Source organism: Neofelis nebulosa, chromosome 13 (genome assembly GCF_028018385.1).
Source record: "Neofelis nebulosa isolate mNeoNeb1 chromosome 13, mNeoNeb1.pri, whole genome shotgun sequence".
In the NCBI taxonomy this organism is placed as follows: domain Eukaryota; kingdom Metazoa; phylum Chordata; class Mammalia; order Carnivora; family Felidae; genus Neofelis; species Neofelis nebulosa.
The window spans coordinates 37,654,456-37,677,272 of NC_080794.1; the positions used below are offsets into that span (position 1 = coordinate 37,654,456).

Here is a 22,817-nt window from a genome sequence, read left to right on the forward strand (position 1 = left end):
ACATTAGTTATCATAAAGAAAGAAGTATTAGGTTGTATCATAATTCTCCACAATACTTGAACACCACAGAATCTTGAGAGAAAACAATCGTAATTGAAGAATTACATACAAGTGAAGTCATCATTTGCCTACATTAGTGACAGAAGATATTCTCAGACATGCAAGAACTTTAAAATTGTGTAACTCATACACCTTACTAACATTACACAAAAAACAGAAGCACAAGTCTTGAGCAAGGGTCAGTAAACTCTGCCCTCTTGGCTGGCCATTGATTTATGTAGTGTCTATGGCTGCTTTTGAGCTACAGAGGCAGAGTTGAGACCTTAGTAATTAAGTAGAAGTATGTGCCATGGCTAGTAAGCCTAAAATATTTATCTTGCCCCTTAAGAAAAAGTTTGCAATCGCCGGTTGAGGAAATTCTTCAGCCAACAACAAAGATCCATCAAAATAAAGAAATAAAGACAGGGAAGATGAGATCAATTAGGAAGTGAGCAATAAATTAAGTGAGCAATAAAATCAGTAGAACAGAGTTAAGCTTAAATAATGGTTATTAATACAATAATAATCATGGCATCTGGCATTTATTAAATGTTATTTATTATGTATAGGCACTTTCTATGAATTATTTAATCCTCTCAACCACTCTGTGACATCGTATTATACCCACCCCCCCTTAAAGAACAGTAAACTAAGGTACAATGTGTCCAGGGTCGCAGAGCCAGAATTCAAATCCAGACAGCCTACTAGAGCATGCACTCTTGGTTATTCTCCCCAAATATAAAATACATAATAATGAAATATGAGAAGCATCCTTGAAAGAGAAAGTATGTAATATAAAGTCATTTATAAAGAAATACTGTGGAAGTGTTCCTGGGTGGCTCAGTTGGTTAAGCATCCAACTCTGGATTTTGGCTCAGGTCATGATCTCAGGGTTCATCAGAGTGAGCCCTGTGTTGGGCTGTGCTGACTGCTTGGAGCCTGCTTGGAATTCTCATTCTCTCTCTCTCTCTCAAAATAAGTAAAATAAACTTAAAAAAAGAGAAAGAATGTGGAATAAAAAAAACTACCAGATTATTAAAAAGTAAACTGAGTAGAGAGAAGAAAGTGAAAGGAAGCTAAACGTCTCAGCTTCTAACAGGGGTGATTGGGTGGCTCAGTCGGTCAAGCGTCTGACTTTGGCTCAGGTCATGATCTCAAGGTTTGTGAGTTCAAGCCCTACGTCGGGCTCAGAGCCTGGAGCCTGCTTCAGATTCTGTGTCTCATTCTCTCTCTACCGCTCCCCCAGTTCCACTCTGTTGGTCTCTCAAAATCAAATGAATGTAAAAAAAAAAAAAAAAAAAAAAAAGAAAGAAATGCATGACTTCATCCTGGATTAAAAAAAGTCATGTTGCACCTCTCCCCCAAGAGATGTCCCTACCACCAGTGGAATAGCTGACTGGGTAAGTGAGGCCTCTAGTAAGGAGGAAGAAGGAAATGGGAAGGAAAAGTCCCCTAGAGCCACTCATATGTACACCAGGACTCTCCCTCTCCTCATTTATTTATTGTGTGGCTCCCCATGACCATCCTTCCATCCCAGTGATCACTGCTAAGGCTCACAATGAATAAGATGAAGCCCATCTTCTGCTGTGCAAAATTGACATGGTCTAACCATTTATCACTTCCGTGACCAAAGTGACCCAAATGACTCCCTCCTTCATTTCTAACCCTTGAAGAGGCTCCATCTGACCGAGTCCAGAGAATTATTTTTACAACGTGCCTCCTCTAATTACAGGGTGTTGCTACTACATTTTAATTGGGACTGCTAAAACCATCCAAAAGGCACTAACACTCCCAAGAGTTTCTTTCTAGGTCCCTTGGAGATACCTCTGGGTGGTAACCAAAACACTAACTGAAAATAAAAGAAAGAAAAAGGGGAAGGAGGTCTTTTAAAATACAAACTGCTATAAAAGCTTCAGGAGAAACACAATGCCTAGAGCAAAGGTTTAAAAGAAAAAAAAAAAAAAAACCCAGCAAGAAAGCTCAGAAACATAAGGTGAGAGAAGACCAAATAAATCACAACAGAGTTAAATGAACTAAACTCCTCTATCAAAAGACAAATGCCGCCCTCCCAAGACCAAGGCTCTCAGATTGGATCAAACCATGTTATTTATAAGAAATGTATCAAAAACAAAATAGTATACAAAGATAAAAAAACTTGTTGAAAGTGGAGTATTGAAGTCTCCTAATATTTTTTTTAAACGTTTATTTATTACTGAGAGACAGACAGAGACAGAGCATGAGCATGGGAGGGGCAGAGAGACAGGGAGACACAGAATCTGAAGCAGGCTCCAGGCTCTGAGCTGTCAGCACAGAGCCCAACACAGGGCTTGAACTCACAAACTGAGAGATCATGACCTGAGCCGAAGCTGGAAGCTTAACTGACTGAGCCACCCAGGCTGAAGTCCCCTAATATTAATGTATTGTCAATTACTCCCTTCAGATCTGTTGATATTTGCTTAATATACTTAGGTGTTCTAACGTAGGATGTATGTGTATTTAAAATTGTTATAACCTCTTGATAAATTAACCCCTTTATCATTATACGATGACTTTGTTTCTTGTTCCAGTTTTTGACTTAAAGTTTATTTTGTCTGCTACAAGTATAGCTATCCCTGTTCCCTTCTGGTTTGCATTTGTATAGAATATCTTTTTGCATCCCTGCACTTTGAACCAATGTGTTCCCTTTAGCAGAAGTGAGTTCCTTGTAGGCAACATATGGTTGGGTCTTGTTTCCTACAAATTTAGCAACTATCTGCCCTTTGTTTGGAGAACTTAACCCACTTATTTAAAGTAATTATTATTATTATTTTAATGTTTATTTATTTTGAGAGAGTGTGTGTGCACATGACCGGGGAGGGGCAGAAAGAAAGGAAGAGAGAGAGAATCCCAAGCAGGCCATGGCGCTATCAATGCAGAGCCCCAAGGTGGGGCTCTAACCCACGAACCATGAGATCATGACCTGAGCTGAAATCAAGAATTGCACACTTAACTGACTGAGCCACCCAGGTGCCCCTTAAAGTAATTATTGATTGCTAAGGACTTGGAGTTGCTATCTTCTTGTTTTCTGCATTTTTTATAGTTCCTTTGTTGTTTTTTCCTTTCTTGCTGTCTTCCTTTGTGAATTTATGATTTTCTGCAGTGATATACTTTGCTTCTTTATCTTGTGTTATCCACTATAGCTTTTTTTTTTTCTTTTGAGAGAGAGGGAGGGAGAGAGAGAGAGAGCACACATGCGAGTGGGGCAGAGGGAGAGAGAGGATCTCAAGCAGGTTCCATACCCAGCATGGAGCAGGACATGGGGCTTGACCCTGGGATCATGACCTGAGCTGAAATCAAAAGTCAGACACTCAACTGACTGAACCACCCAAATGCCCCTTATTTTGTGGTCACCATGAGACATAATTGAAACATCTTACAGACATAACAGTCTTTTTTTTTTTAAGTAGGCTTCATGCTTAGTGCAGAGCCCAACGCAGGGCTTGAACTCATGATCCTGAGATCAAGACCTGAGCTGAGATGAACCAACTGAGCCACCCAGCCACCTCAATAGTCTATTTTTTAAATTAATTACTTAATCTATCTATCTATCTATCTATCTATCTATCTATCTATCTACCTACCTATCTTTCTTTGAGAGAGGAGGAGAGAGAGCACACACGAACATGTGGGGGGGGGGTGGGCAAAGGAAGAAGGAGAGAGAGAATCTAAGCAGGCTCCATGCCCAATGTAGAGCATGAGGTGGGGCTTGATCTCACAACCCTGAGAGCATGATCTGAGTTGAAATCAAGAGTTGGATGCTTAACCGATTAAGCCACCCAGGTACCCCTAGACAGTCTACTTCAAAATGATAACTTAATTTCAATTACATACAAAATTTGTACCCTTCCCTCTCAACATTTTGCTTTTGATGTCACAATATACATCTTTTTATATTGTATATGCATTATGTGTGTGTATAAATTATTGTTGTTATAGCTAATTTTAATACTCTTGTCCTTTAACCTTTATACTAGAGTTGAGTGGTTAACACATCACCATATTACTGTATTAGAGTAGTCTGAATCTAACTATAGACTTACCTTTACCAGTGTTTTCTGTATTTTCATGTTACTAGTTAGTGCCTTTTCATTTAAACATAAAGAACTTGCAACATTTCTTATAAGGTAGGTCCAGTGGTAATGAAGTTCTTCAGCTTTTGTTTGTTATGGAACATACTTATTTATCTCACCTTCATTTTTTGGAGGGTAAATTTGCTGGGTAAAGTATTCTTGGTTGGCTTTTTTCTTTCAGTTCTCTGAATATATTACTCCATTCTCTCCTGGCCTGCAAGGTTCCTGCCGAGAATTCAGCTGATAGCCTTATAGGGGATCCCTTGTATGAAAAATTTGTTTTCTCTTGCTACTTTAAACATTCTATCTCTGTCTGTGATTTTAGTCAGTTTTATTATGTGTTTTGGAGAAGATCATTTTGGATTGAAATTTTGTGGTGGCCTATTAGCTTCATGGACTTGAATGACCAAATCCCTCTCCAGGTTTGGGAAGGTCTCAGTCATTATTTAAGTTTTCTACCCCCTTTTCTCCTTCTCTTCTTCTAGGACTCCAACGATAGGTAGATTATTTCTCTTCATGGTGTCCCATAGGTCCAGTAGGTTTTCTTCATTTCTTTTCATTCTTTTTTCTTTTTGTTCCTCTACTGGATACTTTCAAACAATGTCTTTGAGCTCACTGATTCTTCTGCTTGGTCCAGTCTGCTGGAGCTCTTCTTCAGTTCAGCCATCATATTCTTAAGCTCCCAAATTTGTTTGGTTCTTTATATTTTATATCATTGTGTTCTTTTATTGTTTTTCTGATTTTGTTATTTATCTGTGTTCTCTTATAGCTCTCTGAAGATATTTATTTTAATTTTTTTTAATATTTATTTTTTTTGAGAGAGAGAGAGAGAGACAGAGCATGAGCAGAGGAGGGGCAGACACAGAATCGGAAGCAGGTTCCAGGCTCTGAGCTGTCAGCACAGGACCTGATGCGGGGCTCGAACTCACAAACTGTGAGGTCATGACCTGAGCCGAAGTCGGACACTCAACTGACTGAGCCACCCAGGTGCCCCTCTGAAGATATTTAGAACATCAATTATGTTGAATTCTTTGTTAGATAATTCCTGTGTCTTCATTTCTTTGTGGTCAGTTACTGGAATTTTTCATTGGTGAAATCATGTTTTGGTGCTTTTTCTTGATTCCTATTGTGTAGGTGTCTGTGCATTTGGACAAACAGTTATCTTTTCCACTTTAGGAACTGACTTGTGTAAAGGAAGACCTTTGCTGAGGGTGGGGCACACATCCTGGTGGGGAAGGGTGCCAAGTGCAGGGGTGTGTAGTGGCTCTGGGTCCAGATGTGGTGGTGACTCATTGGCTCAGGATGCTGGGGTCTACAGTATTGCCGATTGCATAGTCCTTTGCAAGAACTGCAGCGGATCTGCTGAGGCTGCAATGGTTGTTGGTGTCCTTGGGCAGCACCTCTAGATCTAGCAGGTAGGAACCAGGGCAGGCAGTGGTAGCAGCTGGAGCGACAGTGGGCACACACTCAGCTATAGGAGCCAGCTGCAGGGGCCTGTAGTGGCAGGGGCCAGCTACAAACACACACATAGTGGTGGGGCTAAGGCAAGCAACAAAGGCCAGGACCAAGTGGCAGTTATTGTGGCCCTGGCTGTTACACTGCACTACTGTGGCTTCTGGGTCTTGTCACAGGTGCAACAGCAGTGGAAATGAATGTCCTGAGTCAACTCATGGGCATGCAGGCACACAGGTGGAGGGATTAGCTGCAGGTGAGCCCAATGGTACAGGCCAGTGACAGGAGACAGGGCCAGGTCCAGGGCCAGGACCACAAATAGCTGTGGAAACCTTGGCTACTGGCATGTACTCTCATGGCTACAGGATCTTGCCACAGGTGCAGACACAACAATGGAGGCAGGTGAAGGGCATCAGACCAGCAGTATGCAACAGCACAGCTAGAGGGATTAGCCTTGAATGCATGCAGTGGTGGGGATTAGCTGGAGGGGTCTAGGCTGGAGTATATGTGCAGCCTCAGAGGCTTGGGCTGACTGCTAGTGTGGGTCCCAGGCTCCAGTGGAGAATGGGGTGGGAAGAGTAGTTGGCATCAATGAATACGAATATTTTGGGGGCAAAAACCAGTGAAATCTGCAGGAAGTATGTGGTAGCTGTGTTGGCCATTGGTACCTTCATTGGTGAAAGCTGCTGGGGTCTTCTACAGAGCAGATCGCTGGGAATCCCAGTCACTCCATGTCTGGTAGTGATATCCCTGCTTTTCTTCCTCATTTCTAGTCAATTCTCTGCATCTCCTTTTTGCTGGTCTCTGGGTGGGGTGAAACTGAAGCAAGTCCTTTGCATAGTGACCTGAAAGGCTGGGGAAGCTGACTGGTCATTTCAGTCTTCCGTTTTCAGCGAGGGGAATTCTGTACAGATATGGAGTTCCCTCTTGGTGCTGAGCAGTGCTGGCTTGGGGGATGGGATGGCACAGGCAAATGGAGATGTTTATCCTTCCTTTTGTGTGATTATTCACAAATTATTTGTTTCACTGTGTTAGTGACGTTTCTTAAGTGGACTCCAGAGCTCTCCCAGAGCCGCTTCTGTTTGTGGATAGCTATCTAATTGTTGATCTATACTGGGAGGGACGGAGGCTGGGTTCTCCTGTTTCCTTGTCTTTGCAACATCACTAAGTGGGGCCCTCCTCTGGTGAATCCATTTCTGGATCTCTATTCTTCTTTAGAGAAGTTTCTGGGATTTCAACATCAGGTCATATTCTTATCTTTAAGAATCTTATTATACTGCTACCACATCCACTGTATGAACCTCATCATTTAGGAAATCTTACAGACCTACAAATATCTTGAAAGTATTTCTAGAACTATTACGGGAACTTATAGGTCATTTATGATTTAGTGTGAATTCATTTAATCTGAAGACTTAATTTTTTTTTAAGTTTATTTATCTTTCCTAGTAATCTCTACAACCAACATGGGGCTCGAACCCCATGATATTGACCTCAAGATCAAAAGTTGCATGCTCCTCTGACTGCAACAGCCAGGCACCCAAGATTTAATTTTTAATTTTAATTTTTGAAAGTTTATTTATTTACTTTGAGAGAGAGAGAGAGAGAGAGAGAGAGCAAGGGAGGGACAGAGAGAGAGACAGAGACAGAGAGAGAGAGAGAGAGAGAGAGAGAGAGAGAGAGAGAACCCTAAGCATGGGGCTCTATCTCACAAAACGTGAGATCATGACCTGAGACAAAATCAAGAGTCAGACACTCAACTGACCAAGCCACCCAGGTACCCCTAATTTTTTAAAACTTAAATTTGTTGTATTGTGAGAAAGGCAATTGTGTCTTTTGGAATGATGGTTGAGGAGAGACAAATATAGATATTCCTCTGATAGCTTAGCACAAAGCTGGCTTTGTAGATTTGAATTAGCTCAGTGAAAGAAGAGGCTGATATCACCCATGGAGTGGAAGCCCCCTCTTTCTAACAAGACCACTTTGTCAACCAGGATGCTCTTATTGTTACACAACAACCTGGATGTTCCCTGCCTCCCATCCCTGTAATTACAGAGAGTTATGGGGGCAGTATCTTTTTCCTAGAGCCCTTTTCATGATATGTTTCAGCAGTGTCCGGTCCAACAAAGCACATTTTTCTGCTAAATGGTATAAAGATGGGGACTGGGTAATTTTGCTGCTTTTCTGCCTGTGGGTTGCTCCACTATTTTAGATTCCATTTAGACTACATAATACCAGTAGTATTTATGTCGGTGTTCCTTTTGTATAACAAAGGGGAAAAGTAATTCTTTTTGGATGAAGAATTTCCTAGAAGGCAGAGAATTCCGTCTACTTTGACACTGAAGACCAAGTCTTTTCCCTTCAACTTGTCTTGGTATAGATCTAAAGGCTTCCTTCCACCTGTGGAAAGAACTCAGGAAAGAAGGAAGCCCTATGTGTCTAACTGATTATGTTCCACTAGTGGAAAACCTAGAGAGCCAAGCATAAATCAGATTTAAGAGCAGGGTTACTCCTAGAAAAGGCCAGGAAAGGATCTCCTGATTAATTTTGCAGAAAACAAGAAGACAGATGACCCCATCTGTGAGAACAATGGTGTTAAGATAAAACAATGATCTGCTTTGAAGACTTTCTCCTCTGGGTGCTAAAACAGGCTGAATCAACAAGATCATTCTGGCTCCTGTACTAAGAATGGGCTGTAGAGAAGCAAGTGTGAAAAAAGGATGACTAGTTAGGAAGGTACTAAAATAATCGAAGAGACATGAGAGGACAGGGAAAAATGGTGGGATTCTGGATTCTTTCAAAGTAGAGCTGACAGGATTTGCCACAGATCAGAAATACAAATATTCAGACTACTTTTCAAATACACATGCAAACACACACACATATTTTTTCTCTTTTCCCAAAATGGAATCATGCAATATATATATTTTGACTCATCAATACCTTGTGAACATTTTTCTATGCTAATAAATCTCTGTATTACATACGTAATATTAAGTGCTATACTGAACTTCATTGCATAGATTTATTGTAATGTGTTCAGCCATCTGTTTGATATATGAGTTCTTTTCAATGTATTTTTGACCATCAACATCATTATACACGTGATCATTTTATTAGTCTAACTTACAGAAATGAAATTGCTAAGCTAATGGGTTAGCACTTCTGAAAGTGTTTGATAAACACTGTCAAGATTCTGAAAAGGCATGCCAATAATTTATGCTCTTATATATATAGTCAATTACATTTAAGTGTCAGTCCAGTAGTTAATTTTCATGTGCAAATGGATACCCAAAACGGTACACTATGATGTTGGTAGTCAAATGAGAGGAGGAACAACTAATTGTTCCCTTCAAGAGAACATAACCAACCCTAATTTTTACCCCAGTTTCTCAGAGCTCTAAAGGACTTCACCTTTGAGAGTGATTTCAGTTTAGGAAAGATTCATTCAACTCATAGAGGACTAAGCCCAAGTCTAAGCTGGTCTAACTGTAAGGCAGAGTGGGGGATAAAACTTCCCCAGATGCAAGTTACAGCCATGATGCCCATGATTTACTGGTCTATAGTCTGTCACAGGGTAGCCAGGACCCCAAGATACAGGGGGTAGAGGGCAGGGGCAAGGCTGCTATTCCCAATAGCACTTACTGGAAGGATCTAATTAGAAGACCTATGGTTTTACTCTGATAAATTCTGACCATAAAGAAAAACATTTAGAAAAGTAATGTATAGTCTTAGAACAGACTTAACATTCACATTTAGTTAGTCTGGCTTTTATTTGAAAATCCTCAAACAATGAAAGAAACTACATGGGCTTACCATCATTACATACAGTCTCTACAATGGCTACAAAGAGAGCTCTTTATTTTTATTTCATCTCAGTGTGATTTATTTAATGTCAATTTACAAGGTTTTCTAAAGAATATGGAACACTACATGTCAAGAATCTGCTTTTAAAAAATTCATGGGGGCGCCTGGGTGGCTCAGTCAATTAGGTGGCCGAATTTGGCTCAGGTCATGATCTCGCAGTCTGTGGGTTCGAACCCTGCATCGGACCCTGTGCTGACAGCTTAGAGCCTGGAGTCTGCTTTGGATTCTGTGTTTCCCTCTCTCTCTGCCTCTCTCCACTTGCACTCTCTCTCTCTCAAAAATAAACAAACATTTAAAAAAATTTTTTTTAATTTATAAGATTGTGAAAATCTTCTGAATTCCTTCAGCAAGGTTTCAGCTGTACAGACACTTATTCCTTCTAACTACTGCTTTTCTACCATTTGCATTTTTCTAGAAAATACATTTCAGCCCTGATTCTCAAAAAAAAAAAAAAGATTTATAATTTCACACCTGAAAAAAGAAATAGCTAATGTTTCAAGTTCACAGCTCATAGCCTATCTTTGAGCTATATTTCAGCCTCAGTTACTGGATGACCTTCTGAGAGCTGCCAGAAACAGTCTTTCATTTAAATTGCTCTTTATTACACTATTATTTGACAGTTGTGCTAAAGGAAGAGTATTCAATGCCACAGATGTCAAAAAGCTTGGATTCCCCAAGAGTTCCTGGGAGAGATTCTGGAAGGCATGCCAGGGCTTTACCCTTAATTAAGGTCATGTTCTACTTTAGGAATATATTTTCTTCAAATGCATGTTACTATTTTTATGCCCAAATTACATATGCCTGTGTGACAGATCGCCACCCCTATCCTGAAAGATCTTAAAAAATAATAATTTATGGGGGCGCCTGGCTGGCTCAGCATGCAACTCTTAATCTCGGGGTTGTAAGTTCAAGCTCCACGTTGGGTGTAGAGACTACTTAAAAAAAAATATTAAAAAAATTCATCTGCTTGACTTTCATTTCATCCTATGTGGTTTTAGTCCACTCCATGTACTCAATAGTAGCCAACGTGAAAGCTTACGCCAAGATGCAACTTACTGCATAGATGCTTAGAATTAGCTGCTTTAATAAATAAGATTGGATATTTGATATTTAATTTACGCTAATTTGAATGACCATCGTTACATGTGACTTGGTTGGGCATTCACCCAAAAGCTATGTGGTTTTTCAGTTTAGTGCTCCCTCCCCCAAATTTTAGCTATTTGAATTAATTTTCTAGATTTCATCATGTATATATTCATAGAGAGTAGCTATTATTTAGAACAGTTTTAAATACCAGGCAAGATTGCTAAGGGTACTTGGAACAATATAAAATTTTAGTATGTATACTAAAGTAACTTCACAAAAATTCTTAGCTATTTATCTAGCCAACAAATATATATGGAGTACTTACTGTGTGTCAGATACTGTGTTGAGTATCTTCTCCAGAAGGTGTAATGGTTGAGCAAACCATTCTGTGACAACCTTTCTTGCCTTGATTTCCTTTGTGTACCCTCAAATTCCCCAGCACAACAAATAAGCTTTTCTAAAATTGTTACAGGGAAAGGTGAACAACACATGATGAAGCCTGTGCATAACCAAACACTAGCAAGTTGTGGTTTTAGGGAAAGGTCAACTATACAGATAGACAGATACACTTGATTCCAGTCCAACTTCTAAGAGGCAAACAATGTGAAAAAGTGGGGCTCCTGGACCATAAGCAAAGACCTTTAAATATCATCAATTATTAAGGACTGAATTTTTATAGAGCCATCCCAACCATCAATAGAACAAAAGCAGGACAGGATGGAGCCTGAGGAGGATAGGACAAAAGTTAGAAGAGTTATAAGAGGCTGAAATCTGGGAAAGTTTCTATAATGTTCTAGGGAAGTAAAAGAAAGGCTATAGTAGAAAGGTAAACTGAGGCCCATTTGACACTGTAATCAATCAAGGATACGGAGATGGATGGGTGGCTGGGTCTACTTAAAAGGGACTCAGAGAAGCCACATCCCAAATAGCCTTTTGTTCAAATATTTTTAGAGGGGTGCTCGGGTGGCTCAGTTGGTTAAGTGTCCAACTGTTGATTTCAGCTCAGGTCATGATCTCACAGTTTGTGAGATCCAGCCCTCTATTGCTGTTTCTCTCTCAAAAATAAGTAAATAAACTAAAAACAAATATATATACATATATATATATACATATATATATATGTATATATATATATATATAAATGAATAGTAGTGGTAGGATACAGTTTTAGGTACTTTGGGGATACAAAGCCATATGACATAGTTCCTATTTCAAGATATTATTTAGTGATACTATATCCCTTGTCTAACTTTTATTAATTAGGGATTCTTTTGAATAATAAGCATTTCCTGCAAATGTCTCTGGAGCTATTATGATTCACAATTCAATGTAAAAAAATATTTTTTTTAATTCTAAATGTTTGTTAAAAACAAAAACAACAAAATCCTAATTGAGATATGCTAAGAGAAACGTAGTTTTGATCTGAAGAATGAAGGGAGAAAAAGAAATAATTTTATAGATGAGGGCATTTTCTAGAAAGCAGAGAACTTAGCCTATTTTGGAATTTTATTTTTCCTGTTCCATGAACTTTTAACCCATTGATAAGTGCAGCCTAAGAAAGTGGGAAGCCTTTGAGTTTACCAAATGCTTCCCCTATTAGGCTTTGCTTCCCAAGGGCCTGAGGAGCAGAGAAGTAGAACTGGGAAGGACCTCCTTCTCTTCTCTCTTGGAGAGCCCCTACCTGAACCTCAGGTATCAGAGAGAACGGACTCCCTAGAAAAGTAGCAGAAAGCTTTGAAGGCCAACAACAGCTGTTCAAGAGAGGACAAAGTGTAAGCAGACACAATTCTGGTGGCAGCATCAGACCACTGAGCATACAGAAAATACTCCTGACTACCTCATTCAACACTCTCTTCTTTAGAACACAGCCCTAGCTTGAGAGGAGAGCTACAGACATCATGTGCCCTTAACCAGATTTCTGTAACATTTTAAGACAATATTAGAATTTTATTAGAATTTTTAAAAAGTGAAAGTGGATCAATTCAAATAAAACACAAGTATGAAAAGGCTAGTAAGAACTGGTTTCCTTGGAGGGTATAATTATGAAATCTTCCCCAAGATGCAGTCAAAATATATTTAGATCTTATTTTTGTTATAAGCCACAATTTGCTTCTTTAGTCTCTGTTCTTCATTTAGCCTATGAACCCTCAGAAGGAATCTCAAGCTACTGTTCCCCAAATATGTACTTCCTTTAGCATATAAAGAAAACATTTTAATCTTCTAGTATAATCATATGCAGGTCTGAGAGACTTAAACACAAACACGACTTATTTCGTGTTCATCTGAACTAAAATTCTTAGGTAGTCGTTGATATAAAAGTGTAAATGCTTCAACTTTCTCCAAGAGTGGGGTTACTGAAACCTCAGAGTGCTCTCAGATACATCTGGCTCAAAATGAAGTGAACATCATAAATATTTGATACATTTAAAAGCATTATTTTATTGCTTTGATAAAGCTGCATTATAAAATCAACAAATTAACCTTAAGAACAGGTAATGTCAGAGAAAGAAGTTGTTGGTAAGTAACACAATGAGATCCTTTAGGCTGTAGAACATGCAAATAGAGTATTTTTAAAATTCTAAGCACCATTTACAGGCAAAAATAGCACTGAATTCAGCCTTTCATCTGCTTCGTCTTACTCCTCATGATGTCAATTTAGCAATGGTAGATAATCCAAGAAATAAAAAACTTAGGCAGATTAATAGCTAAACCAAATTTTCTCTGTAACTTCCCCAACTCTGATGTCCTAATAAAAAAGATGTGTAGCTGCCTTAAATGTGTTGATAGATCTCAGAATGCTGCCTTGTTCATATTTTTCAACAGATCACTCAAGCTGAAAAACATTTTCATCTGTAACTAACGAAACATTTTCATTAGACAGAATGGCACTGATCAGCACCATGATCTCCAAGTCACGTACACTTTATGATCAGCTCCTGAGTTTGCACGGCAAGAGAAATAAAATATAATAAACTTTCACTTGAATGCTGATGTAATTTCTCAAAGGTCTGTGAGAATTGTGGGTCACAATAAGAATGTGGTTTAACTGTCAGTATGTCAAACCCTGCTACAGTGAAACTCACTTAATTCAATTTCTCCACTGATTCCTCAAAATCTAAAGAGGGAATCAAAATCAGAACACACTGAATGATGCCTGAATTTCATTAGGTCAGGTCCCATGCACTGAACATGCCGTAACATTTTTTGCTTCTGCTTTTTCTGCTGACTTTTCAAAGATTAATAGTAAAAAGTAAGGAAGATGCTTAATAATCAACTTTTATAATTGTTTTACTATTGCTTCCTTAAGCTATCTAGAGTTGTTTTCATGTTATTAGGCAACAGCACTAATAACTTTAGTTAGAACACATATGGAGACAAAGAGCACAAAGTAAGTACTTCATAATTGTCAACGGCCAAGATCCAGAGTCTAAGTTATACTATCATTACCGAATGAATCTTAGCATTAGCAAGAATGATCCAAATCAATAAATGCTATGTAGCATTCTAGATAAATCTGGATGACCTTTCTCTGCACCTAGTTATGAGAAAAACCTCTGACTTCCATTATAAGATTTAAGACCATCAGCTAATGCTGCAGCTGGTTAGTGCAGAGAATTAAGCCATTAATAATCATACTTCTGTATTCTCATTCAATTCCTATTAACCTACTTTAAGGATCAGAGGCTTCTTGGAAATTATTTAATAACAGTAATTATTAACAGTCTCTTCATCTTGCCTAGAAGGAATCTAGATTTATTTACTAAATACTTAATATTCTACTTAATACAGATGTTAAGACTCACGTAGAAAATTCTTCAAGTTAATCCATCAAACCTGATCACAGAGATATGGTATAAAGCAACAGAATTTATGAATTAGGGGGGCACCTGGGTGGCTCAGTCGGTTGAGTATCTGATTCTTGATTTTGGCTCAGGTCATGGGCCCAGGGTTGTGGGATCGAGACCCACGTCAGGCTCTGTGCTCAGTGCAGAGCCAGCTTGAGATTCTTTTTCTTTCACCCCCTGCCCCTCTTCCTGGTTCACTCTCCCTCTCTCTTTCCCTCTAAAGTAAAATAAATAAATAAATAAATAAATAAATAAATAAATAAGTAAGTAAGTAAGTAAAACCTTTCCAAAAAAAATTTATGGATTAGGAATGAAGGGGGAATACAAATACATGAATTCTAAATTATAAGAAACCAAGCTTGTGTGGAAATAGATTAATTTAAAAACATGTTTTCCTCATTCCATTTGTACTGACTGCAGACTGAAGACAACAGCTACAAGAACTGTTCTCAGTTTGCTAAACTTCCTTTGGAGAAAATTGAAAAATATGTTATATTCTTGTTTTGTTATACCTTGCTTCAGTGCTTATATAGTGTAGATATGTCCATAGTGAATATCATTGCAAATCTATAGTGAATATCATTACAAACCTTTGATCATTGTCATGTAGTTTACAATCTAGATAATAAACAAGTAAAAGAAATCAATTATATAGAATGTTAAATATTGGTTAAGTGCCAAGGAGAAAAAATTAAGCAGGTAAGGGGTTTAGGAGGACACATGTATGTTTAAGCATGTGTGTATGACAGTGGTTAAAACTTTTAGAGGTGTTTAAAATTTTAGATTGGCTAAACAGGGCCCCCATTATCCAAAGCACATGCAGAGAAGAGGGAGAAATTCATGCCATTGCTTATTATAAGCACAAGATATTGCTGCCAAATTGGTTGTTATTCTGGGTATGTGTCCAAGATATTCTTGTTTAGCTAAAAATCAAACTTCTAAGAAGTTTAATAAACATAAGAAGAAATGACTCTCTTTAATGGGGGAAATTATAATAACATGCTTTTTTAAGAAAGGCAGCTTTCTTTCTTCTTTCTTTCTAATATAGTATCCCAGCTTTATTTTTCATGGTTGCTTTTTTTTTGTTTGTTTAAAGTAGACTCCACGCCCAGCATGGAGCCCAACGTGGGGCCCAAACTCACGACCCTGAGATTAAGACCTGAGCTGAAATCAAGAGTCAGACGCTTAACCAACTGAGCCACCCAGGTGCCATGCCTATTCTTTTTTTTTTTTTTTTTTTTTAAAGTAAGTTCTATGCCCAACGTGGGGCTTGAACTCATCACCCTGAGATCAAGAGTCACATACTTCACCAACTGGGCCAGTGAGGCATTCCAGAAAAGCAGCTTTCTCATTTTTATTTTTAGGAGAAGTAACTATAAATCGAGAAAGGAAACAAATGATTTGCTGTATATAGTTGTCAAATTTTATTTTAGACAAAACAGAGTTTTTAAGGTACTTCAGAGGTTCCAAATGACAATCCATTTAGACAGAGTATTCATATTCTTCAAAATGATGGCAATTTCTTGAACACTACTGGGTCTATCAGTTTTGGAAAAAACCCAGACGCTCAGAAATATGACAGTCTTGCATTCTCTGAGTTATGTTGTTTTACATTACTCTGGCTGGTTTTCTGTTGGAAATCTTTAGGACAGCTTTTGTTGTCCACCAGAGTAACAGATTAATGAATATGTTAATGCACTTCCCCTCGTCCCAAACCACTCCTTGGCAAAGCTTTTTGTGTTTAAAAAATTGCATTCTATCTTACAGGATGATTTGGGAACCATTTAGTGTGCCTAGATTGTGATAAAATCTTGTTAGCCACAGGAAGTTGATCTACTGTGAGTGTCATTTCCTAGCATCCTAGCAGCAAGGAATGGGAAGGAAGTGATCTTAGTGTGATTTCTGTGGCACATTTCCCCCCGTGGTTTGTTAGACAAAGTGGACAATGCAACGTGCAATATTCAGATCACAAGAATGCTTGGACTGCCCATTACCTCTAGGAGACTTTATGACTGACCTTTCCACAGCCAGCCTGAGAGAAAGAAGAGGCACTACGTAAGTTACGGCTTATCACCGCTGAAAATGTGACCACAGAAGTCAAGTCAACCAACAGGAACCTAGATGCTGGATTCAAACCCTGAATCATTTACTTACTCTGGGACTTGGAGCAAATTTTTTGTATGTAACCCTCTGTATGCCTTAATTTCCTCATCTGTAAAGTGAAGACAATAATAGTACAAATATTATAAGGCTGATGTGAGAAAAATGTACGTGTAATTGAAGTACCCAAAGGAGAAGAAAGAGAAGCAAAGAGAAAGTATCTCAGGAAATAATGGCTAGTGGCACCTGGGTGCCTCAGTCGGTTAAGCGTCCGACTCAATTTCAGCTGAGGTCATGATCACACAGTTTTGACATCAAGCCCTGTGTCAGGCTCTGTGGTGGGCACGGAGCCTGCTTAACATTCAATCTTTCCCTACCTCTCTGCCCCTCCTCCACTTGCGTTCTTCCGAAAGAAAAGAAGAGAAAAGGAAAGGAAAGGAAAGGAAAGGAAAGGAAAGGAAAGGAAAGGAAAGGAAAGGAAAGAAAAGAAAAGAAAAGAAAAGAAGGCTGAATTTTTTCCAAATTGGATGAAAACTGTAAACCTATAGATCCAAAGAGCTCAAAGAATCCCAAGATAAGAAACTTGTAGAACACTAACTACATCAAGGCACACAGTAACACAAAAGGAACAAAAAACCCTGTCCCAAACTAGGGCATCCCCAAATAGGTATGATTCCTCCCTATCTCTGTCCCCCAGGGATCGTGAAGACATTTTTGATTGTCACAACTGGGAGAAGGGAAAGGGTATGCTACTGGTGTCTAGTGGGTAGAAACCAGGAACGTTACTAAATCTCCTACAATGCACAGAACAGCTCCCACAGCAATAAATTACCCTGCCTCAAACATCAATAGTGCTAAGTTGAGAAAAACTAGAGGCATATAATAATGAAAATACTTAAAACCACTGATAAGGAGAAAATCTTAAAATCATATATATTTTTTAATGCAATACACAGAAAATGTTTTATTGATGAATTGCTAATTGTTAAGTTTAATAAATGCTTTGAGTTCAGAGACAGGAGGGAGAGACCACTTGGAATTTTAGAACTTTTGGGGAACATTTAAGATAGACTTTCTTTCTAAAAGTTGGATCTCACAACTCGGTAAGAGCTGGTTAATTCCCTTATAGGGAAGTGATAATGGAGAAGGCTGAAAGTAGTTCTATGAATACTGGGGCAGACAACCACCAAGCAATACCCTTAGAGCTGTATTTTTTCTCCAATGGGGTCTCAAGACCTCTGAGAAATCATAAGAATCTATAACAAATTGGAAAACATGTTTTTTTTTTCATTTTGACGCTAATCTAAGAAATTTGTATTTGCATACACTTGGGATCCCCTGGATCACCCTCTTTTTTTAAAAAAATTTTTAAAATTTACATCCAAATTAGTTAGCATACAGTGCAACAATGATTTCAGGAGTAGATTCCTTAATGCCCCTTACCCATTTAGCCCATCCCCCCTCCCACAACCCCTCCAGTAACCCTCTGTTTGTTCTCCATATTTGAGAGTCTCTTATGTTTTGTCCCCCTCCCTGTTTTTATATGATTTTTGTTTCCCTTCCCTTACGTTCATCTGTTTTGTCTCTTAAAGTCCTCATATGAGTGAAGTCATATGATATTTGTCTTTCTCTGACTAATTTCGCTTAGCAAATCATATTCGTATTCTATTTTCTCATCCCTGGCAATATAGAAAGTACAGCTGACCCTTGAACAACACAGGCTTGAACTGTGGGCATCTACTTATGTATGAATTTTTCTAGGCACAGTACAGTATTGTAAATGTACTTTCTCTTCCTTATGATTTTATTATAACATTTTTTTCCTAGCTTACTTTATTGTAAGAATACAGTATATAATACATATGGCATACAAAACACACGTTAATTGAATTTATGTAGGCTATTAATAGTTATGTTTTGGGGGAGTCAAAAATTATACCCAGATTTTCGCCTGTGGGGTGGGTGGAGAGTATCAGTGTCACTAACCCCAGCTTTGTTCAAGGGTCAACTATATGTGACATTGTCATACCAAGCACTTTTTGTAAATCACTCACCATGTTTAAGCTAGGAGGTGAGCGTCAAGAAGTAAAGAGGTGCCTGCACCAGTAGAGCTACTTGGAGTGGTTTCCAGAATTTAAGGGTAATGTGACTTTTACCTGCTCTAAAATGGTTGAATTTATTAAAGGAGCTACACAATGTGCTGGGTATTCTGAAGGTTCTGCTCTGTGGTCCTTCTGACCCTCAGAAAGATATGAAGGTAACAGGACTGAGAATTAGATACAAATTAAAATCTCATTTCAGCTCAACAAACATTTGCAGGAACTACTGCCATTGTATACAGTTCATTGTATACTACAGTTCTCCAAGCTGGGTCTCTTCATTTAATGCAGTACTCTTTTCTGCCACATCATGCTGAATGCAAATTCTATACAAAGTCATACACACACACACACACACACACACACACACACACACACACACACACAAAGCTTAAAAATCTCTACCAATTCTGCTGTTTTTTTTATGACAATCAGATACGAAATAACATTTAAATCAGATATGAAATAACATTTGTTACAGGATATCAAGAATAAAAACCCAGACAAATTTCATACTTACTAAATACTACGCAGTGAAGTAGGTACTTTATATTCCTGATCTCATAATCCTCAAATCATGTGGGTTTGTTATTACTTCCACCTTCACTTTGCAAACAAAACAGATGAACAAGTTCACTGACTTTCCCCTAATCACAAAGCTTAGAAGTGTTGGGGCCAGGATTTGAACCGAAGACTATTTTGGAAACTATCCCCTACCAAAATCACAACTAACTTTAACAATACCCAACTTAAGACTGTAAATGTTATTTTATTTAGTTCACTACCTTGGATCTTTGTAACAAATCAATGTGTGTGTGTGTGTGTGTGTGTGTGTGTGTGTGTGTGTGTGTGTGTATCTCCTTTGTTAGCGCACTGGTTTACCACATGAATTTATTCAGACACTTTGGTATCCCAAAGACAACTGTGGTAAGGCATGTTAGTCTATATTTCTTCATTTTTCTGTCAACAGAGGAAAGAAGGGTAAGAGTGGTCAGAGCCATGGCAGGAACTCTGTCTTGTGTATGTCATTTATTAAAAACTATTTTAAAGTTTTATCTTTAGAGATGACTAGCCTAGAGAAAGGAAGAAAGAGGCAGTAATTTTTGTTTGGTATGTCAAACAAATTAGACATCAAATTAGACATTGTGTCAAAAGTAATTAGAAAAAATTTAGAGAATCATCTCTTTCAAACATACAAATCAAATCTCTTTGGTTCAATTTAGATAGATTTTAATAGGATATACACAGAAAGCTAGAAACATACATTTTTTGTTTTTGTTTTTCTGAACAGTTAAAAAAAACCCACTTAGAGTAGCATACTTATCAACCAAATTGTTTAGCTTTAAAAAATCAGCAATTCATCAGTGCTCTAAATGAGTCAAATTTGAGTTTTTGTCTTAAGAGGTAATCCTTAAGATTCAAAAGTGAATATTCAACACAAGTAGAAAAACCGAGCCAATTTTCTTCTTTAGTAGAGAAATGACAGATTATGTGTTTTTTTAAACATTTATTTACTTATTTTTGAGAGAGAGAGAGAGAGAGAGAGAGAGCGCATGTACACGCAAGTGGAGGAAGAGGAGAGAGGGAGGGAGACAGAGAATCTCAAGCAGAGAATCCCAGGGAGACAGAGAATCCCAACCCCCCGATGTGGGGCTCAAATTCATGAACCATGAAATCATGACTGGAGCCAAAATGAAGAGTCAGACATTCAACCGACTGAGCCACCTGGGTGCCCTGATCAATACGTGTTTTAATGGGGAAGTAGAAACATTAATGAAGGCTACAAGGACCAGGCAATATACAATTTATCTTAAAAGAATACAGGGGTTCAAACACTTAAAGGTAGATTTAACTTCACTGATTTGTCTTTTTCTTTTAACTTTATCTTGATATTTTATTTTTCTTCCTCTTTCTCAGGTGGTTCTAAGTACAAGTTATAGAGAATTTATAACAAATGAAATTGTATGTTAACTTATAATTAACTCTACAAACATGTCTTGTTTCTCCCTCCAATGAACTTTTTTTTTATAGTCCTTTATGCTCCCTATAAACGAATAAAAAGAAAAGTTTATACTTACTGGAAAGAACAGTTGTAAGGAAAATGTAGTCTGAAAAGGATATGAGTCCACATTCTCCAAGGGTATAAAATATACTGCCTTCATCAGCAAATTTTTCTCGTTCCTGGGAAATTTTCTATTATATGCATGGATCCCACCAAAAGATAAAAAGAAGATATAACAGAATGAGAACACAGATAGATAGAGATGAAACACCATTTATCTGACAGTTTTATGCTACTTATCATAAGCATTTCTCTGATGGCCATTCCAAATTAATGGATCCTTTACAGTTTTCAAGATGACTAAACTTATAAGACAAAAGATGATCTTGTTTGTCTCAACACTGGCTTAATAGTAACACTAGAAAATAATTTCAATTTTATGAACTCCTGCCATTTGACATATACAGGCTCACTTCAGGACTGGTTTTGTTTCTTGGTTTTAAAAACAATCCACCTGAATTGCTGAATCACTATATTGTACAACTGAAACTAATATAACACTGTATGTTAACTATACTGGAGTTAAAAACTTCAAAAAAATAAAATTAATAAAAATAAAAACAATCTGCCTTTTTCTATAGAGGTATATAAAGTAGAAAAGATACAAAAGAAGCAAATAAAATAAAATGAAATCAGTACAATTTGCCCAAAGTCAGCTAATTGACCAAGAAAAACTATACTACCAATGACCAGAAACAAAGAGGTAAGCAACTATTTTCAAGGCCCACACAAACTCTCAGAAAACTAATTTCTGAGAGTTTCTTGGCCCCCCAAGAATCTTAGCTTTGGAATGTAGGACAGTTTGCAGAGGAAACAACACCTCTGAAAGATACTGGCAAATGAGACATGCACACTAAGATTTAGCCATGATTTAATTTAGTTGTATTCATTGTTACCTTGCTGGAGGCTCCTAAGTTTCAGCTAAGTGATGAAATGCTCCTAAAACTTAGATTTTATTCTATGTATTTATTAATTTTATTTAATGTATAAAACTCACAAAGAGTTACTTCTTAGCTTCAGTAATGGCCTGTCTGGCAAGTGGTGACTTCCTGGGTGTTTAAGGAATCCTACCCTGTTTTTTCAATTCGTAGCCAAATGATAAACTTAGTTGTGACATTGAAGATATTTTCAAAAACTGAAAAGGATCCACCAAAGAGTTAGACTTGGAACTAATTTCCATAAGTTCTGGACCGACTAAAGATATTCAATGAATTATTCTGGGTACCAAAAAAAGGAAATAGGTTTTAAGAACCCAAACCAACAAAGAGCAATCAAATAATGTCATGCAAACACAAAATAAGCAGCAGCATTGCAAGCACAACCTCAGGAGGAGTATCATGAAAACGAAATCAACAAGCACCACCACACCAGCATCCAGGTACACAACTATCCAATAGGTTACCTCTGTCTAGTGAAGATCCCATCATACACCACAAAGGAAAGAAAACTGGTTAACCAATTGAAAACACAAGTACCAAATGAATCATCACGATCTTCTTTGTAATCCTATCCAAAATAGCCTTTACTGGGTATTTGCTTGTTCATAGGAAACAGGAGGCATAAACAGGTAAAAATCCACAGTTGAATGATGACAAAGCAGTATGAGGTTTTGATGGCACATTCTACTTAGGAAAGGATTTCTTTGACTCATCTCTGGTGGACAGAAAGCCACCTGTTTGGTCCCGTTTGGCAGGATTTAGACATTACTTCTTTGACTCATCTCTGGTGGACAGAAAGCCACCTGTTTGGTCCTGTTTGGCAGGATTTAGAGATTACTTCTTTGAATGGACAACAAAAATGAGCACATAGTCCAATGTGTTTCAGTTAGGGTTAAATCTCATACCACACTTGATCTTCTACCAACAGACTGAACACAAATTTCAGACAGCTGGATGAGAACTAGAGCAGCAAAGCCTTTCACTGGAGGTTAATATTTTAATTTCTCAAAAAAGGGAAACAAATGGTTACATTTTTTACATTATCTAAGATACTGCAAAAATAAAGTATGTAAGAAAAAATACACAAAATGAGAATAGGCTCCCAAAGGCATAACATTACTAACTAAACTATAAATATGTATAAAAGCTGAATACTTTGTGTTAATTATGCAATCATCTTTAAAACAATTTTTTAATGTTTATTTATTTTTGAGAGAGAG

General features: G+C 37.8%; 1 protein-coding gene across 6 annotated transcripts in view; it reads right to left on the reverse strand.

Annotated features, from left to right (window-relative positions):
* MICU1 (mitochondrial calcium uptake 1) overlaps positions 1-22,817 on the reverse strand; it is a 249,123-nt gene that overhangs the window by 94,214 nt on the left and 132,092 nt on the right. For 5 of the 6 annotated variants that reach the window (XM_058696654.1, XM_058696655.1, XM_058696653.1 and 2 more), the window contains one exon: positions 20,676-20,790. The exons of the other annotated variant lie outside the window; for it this stretch is intronic. In XM_058696654.1, the coding sequence (XP_058552637.1) occupies positions 20,676-20,790 (115 nt within the window). The remainder of the gene's footprint in view (positions 1-20,675; positions 20,791-22,817) is intronic. 6 annotated transcript variants of the gene reach the window in all.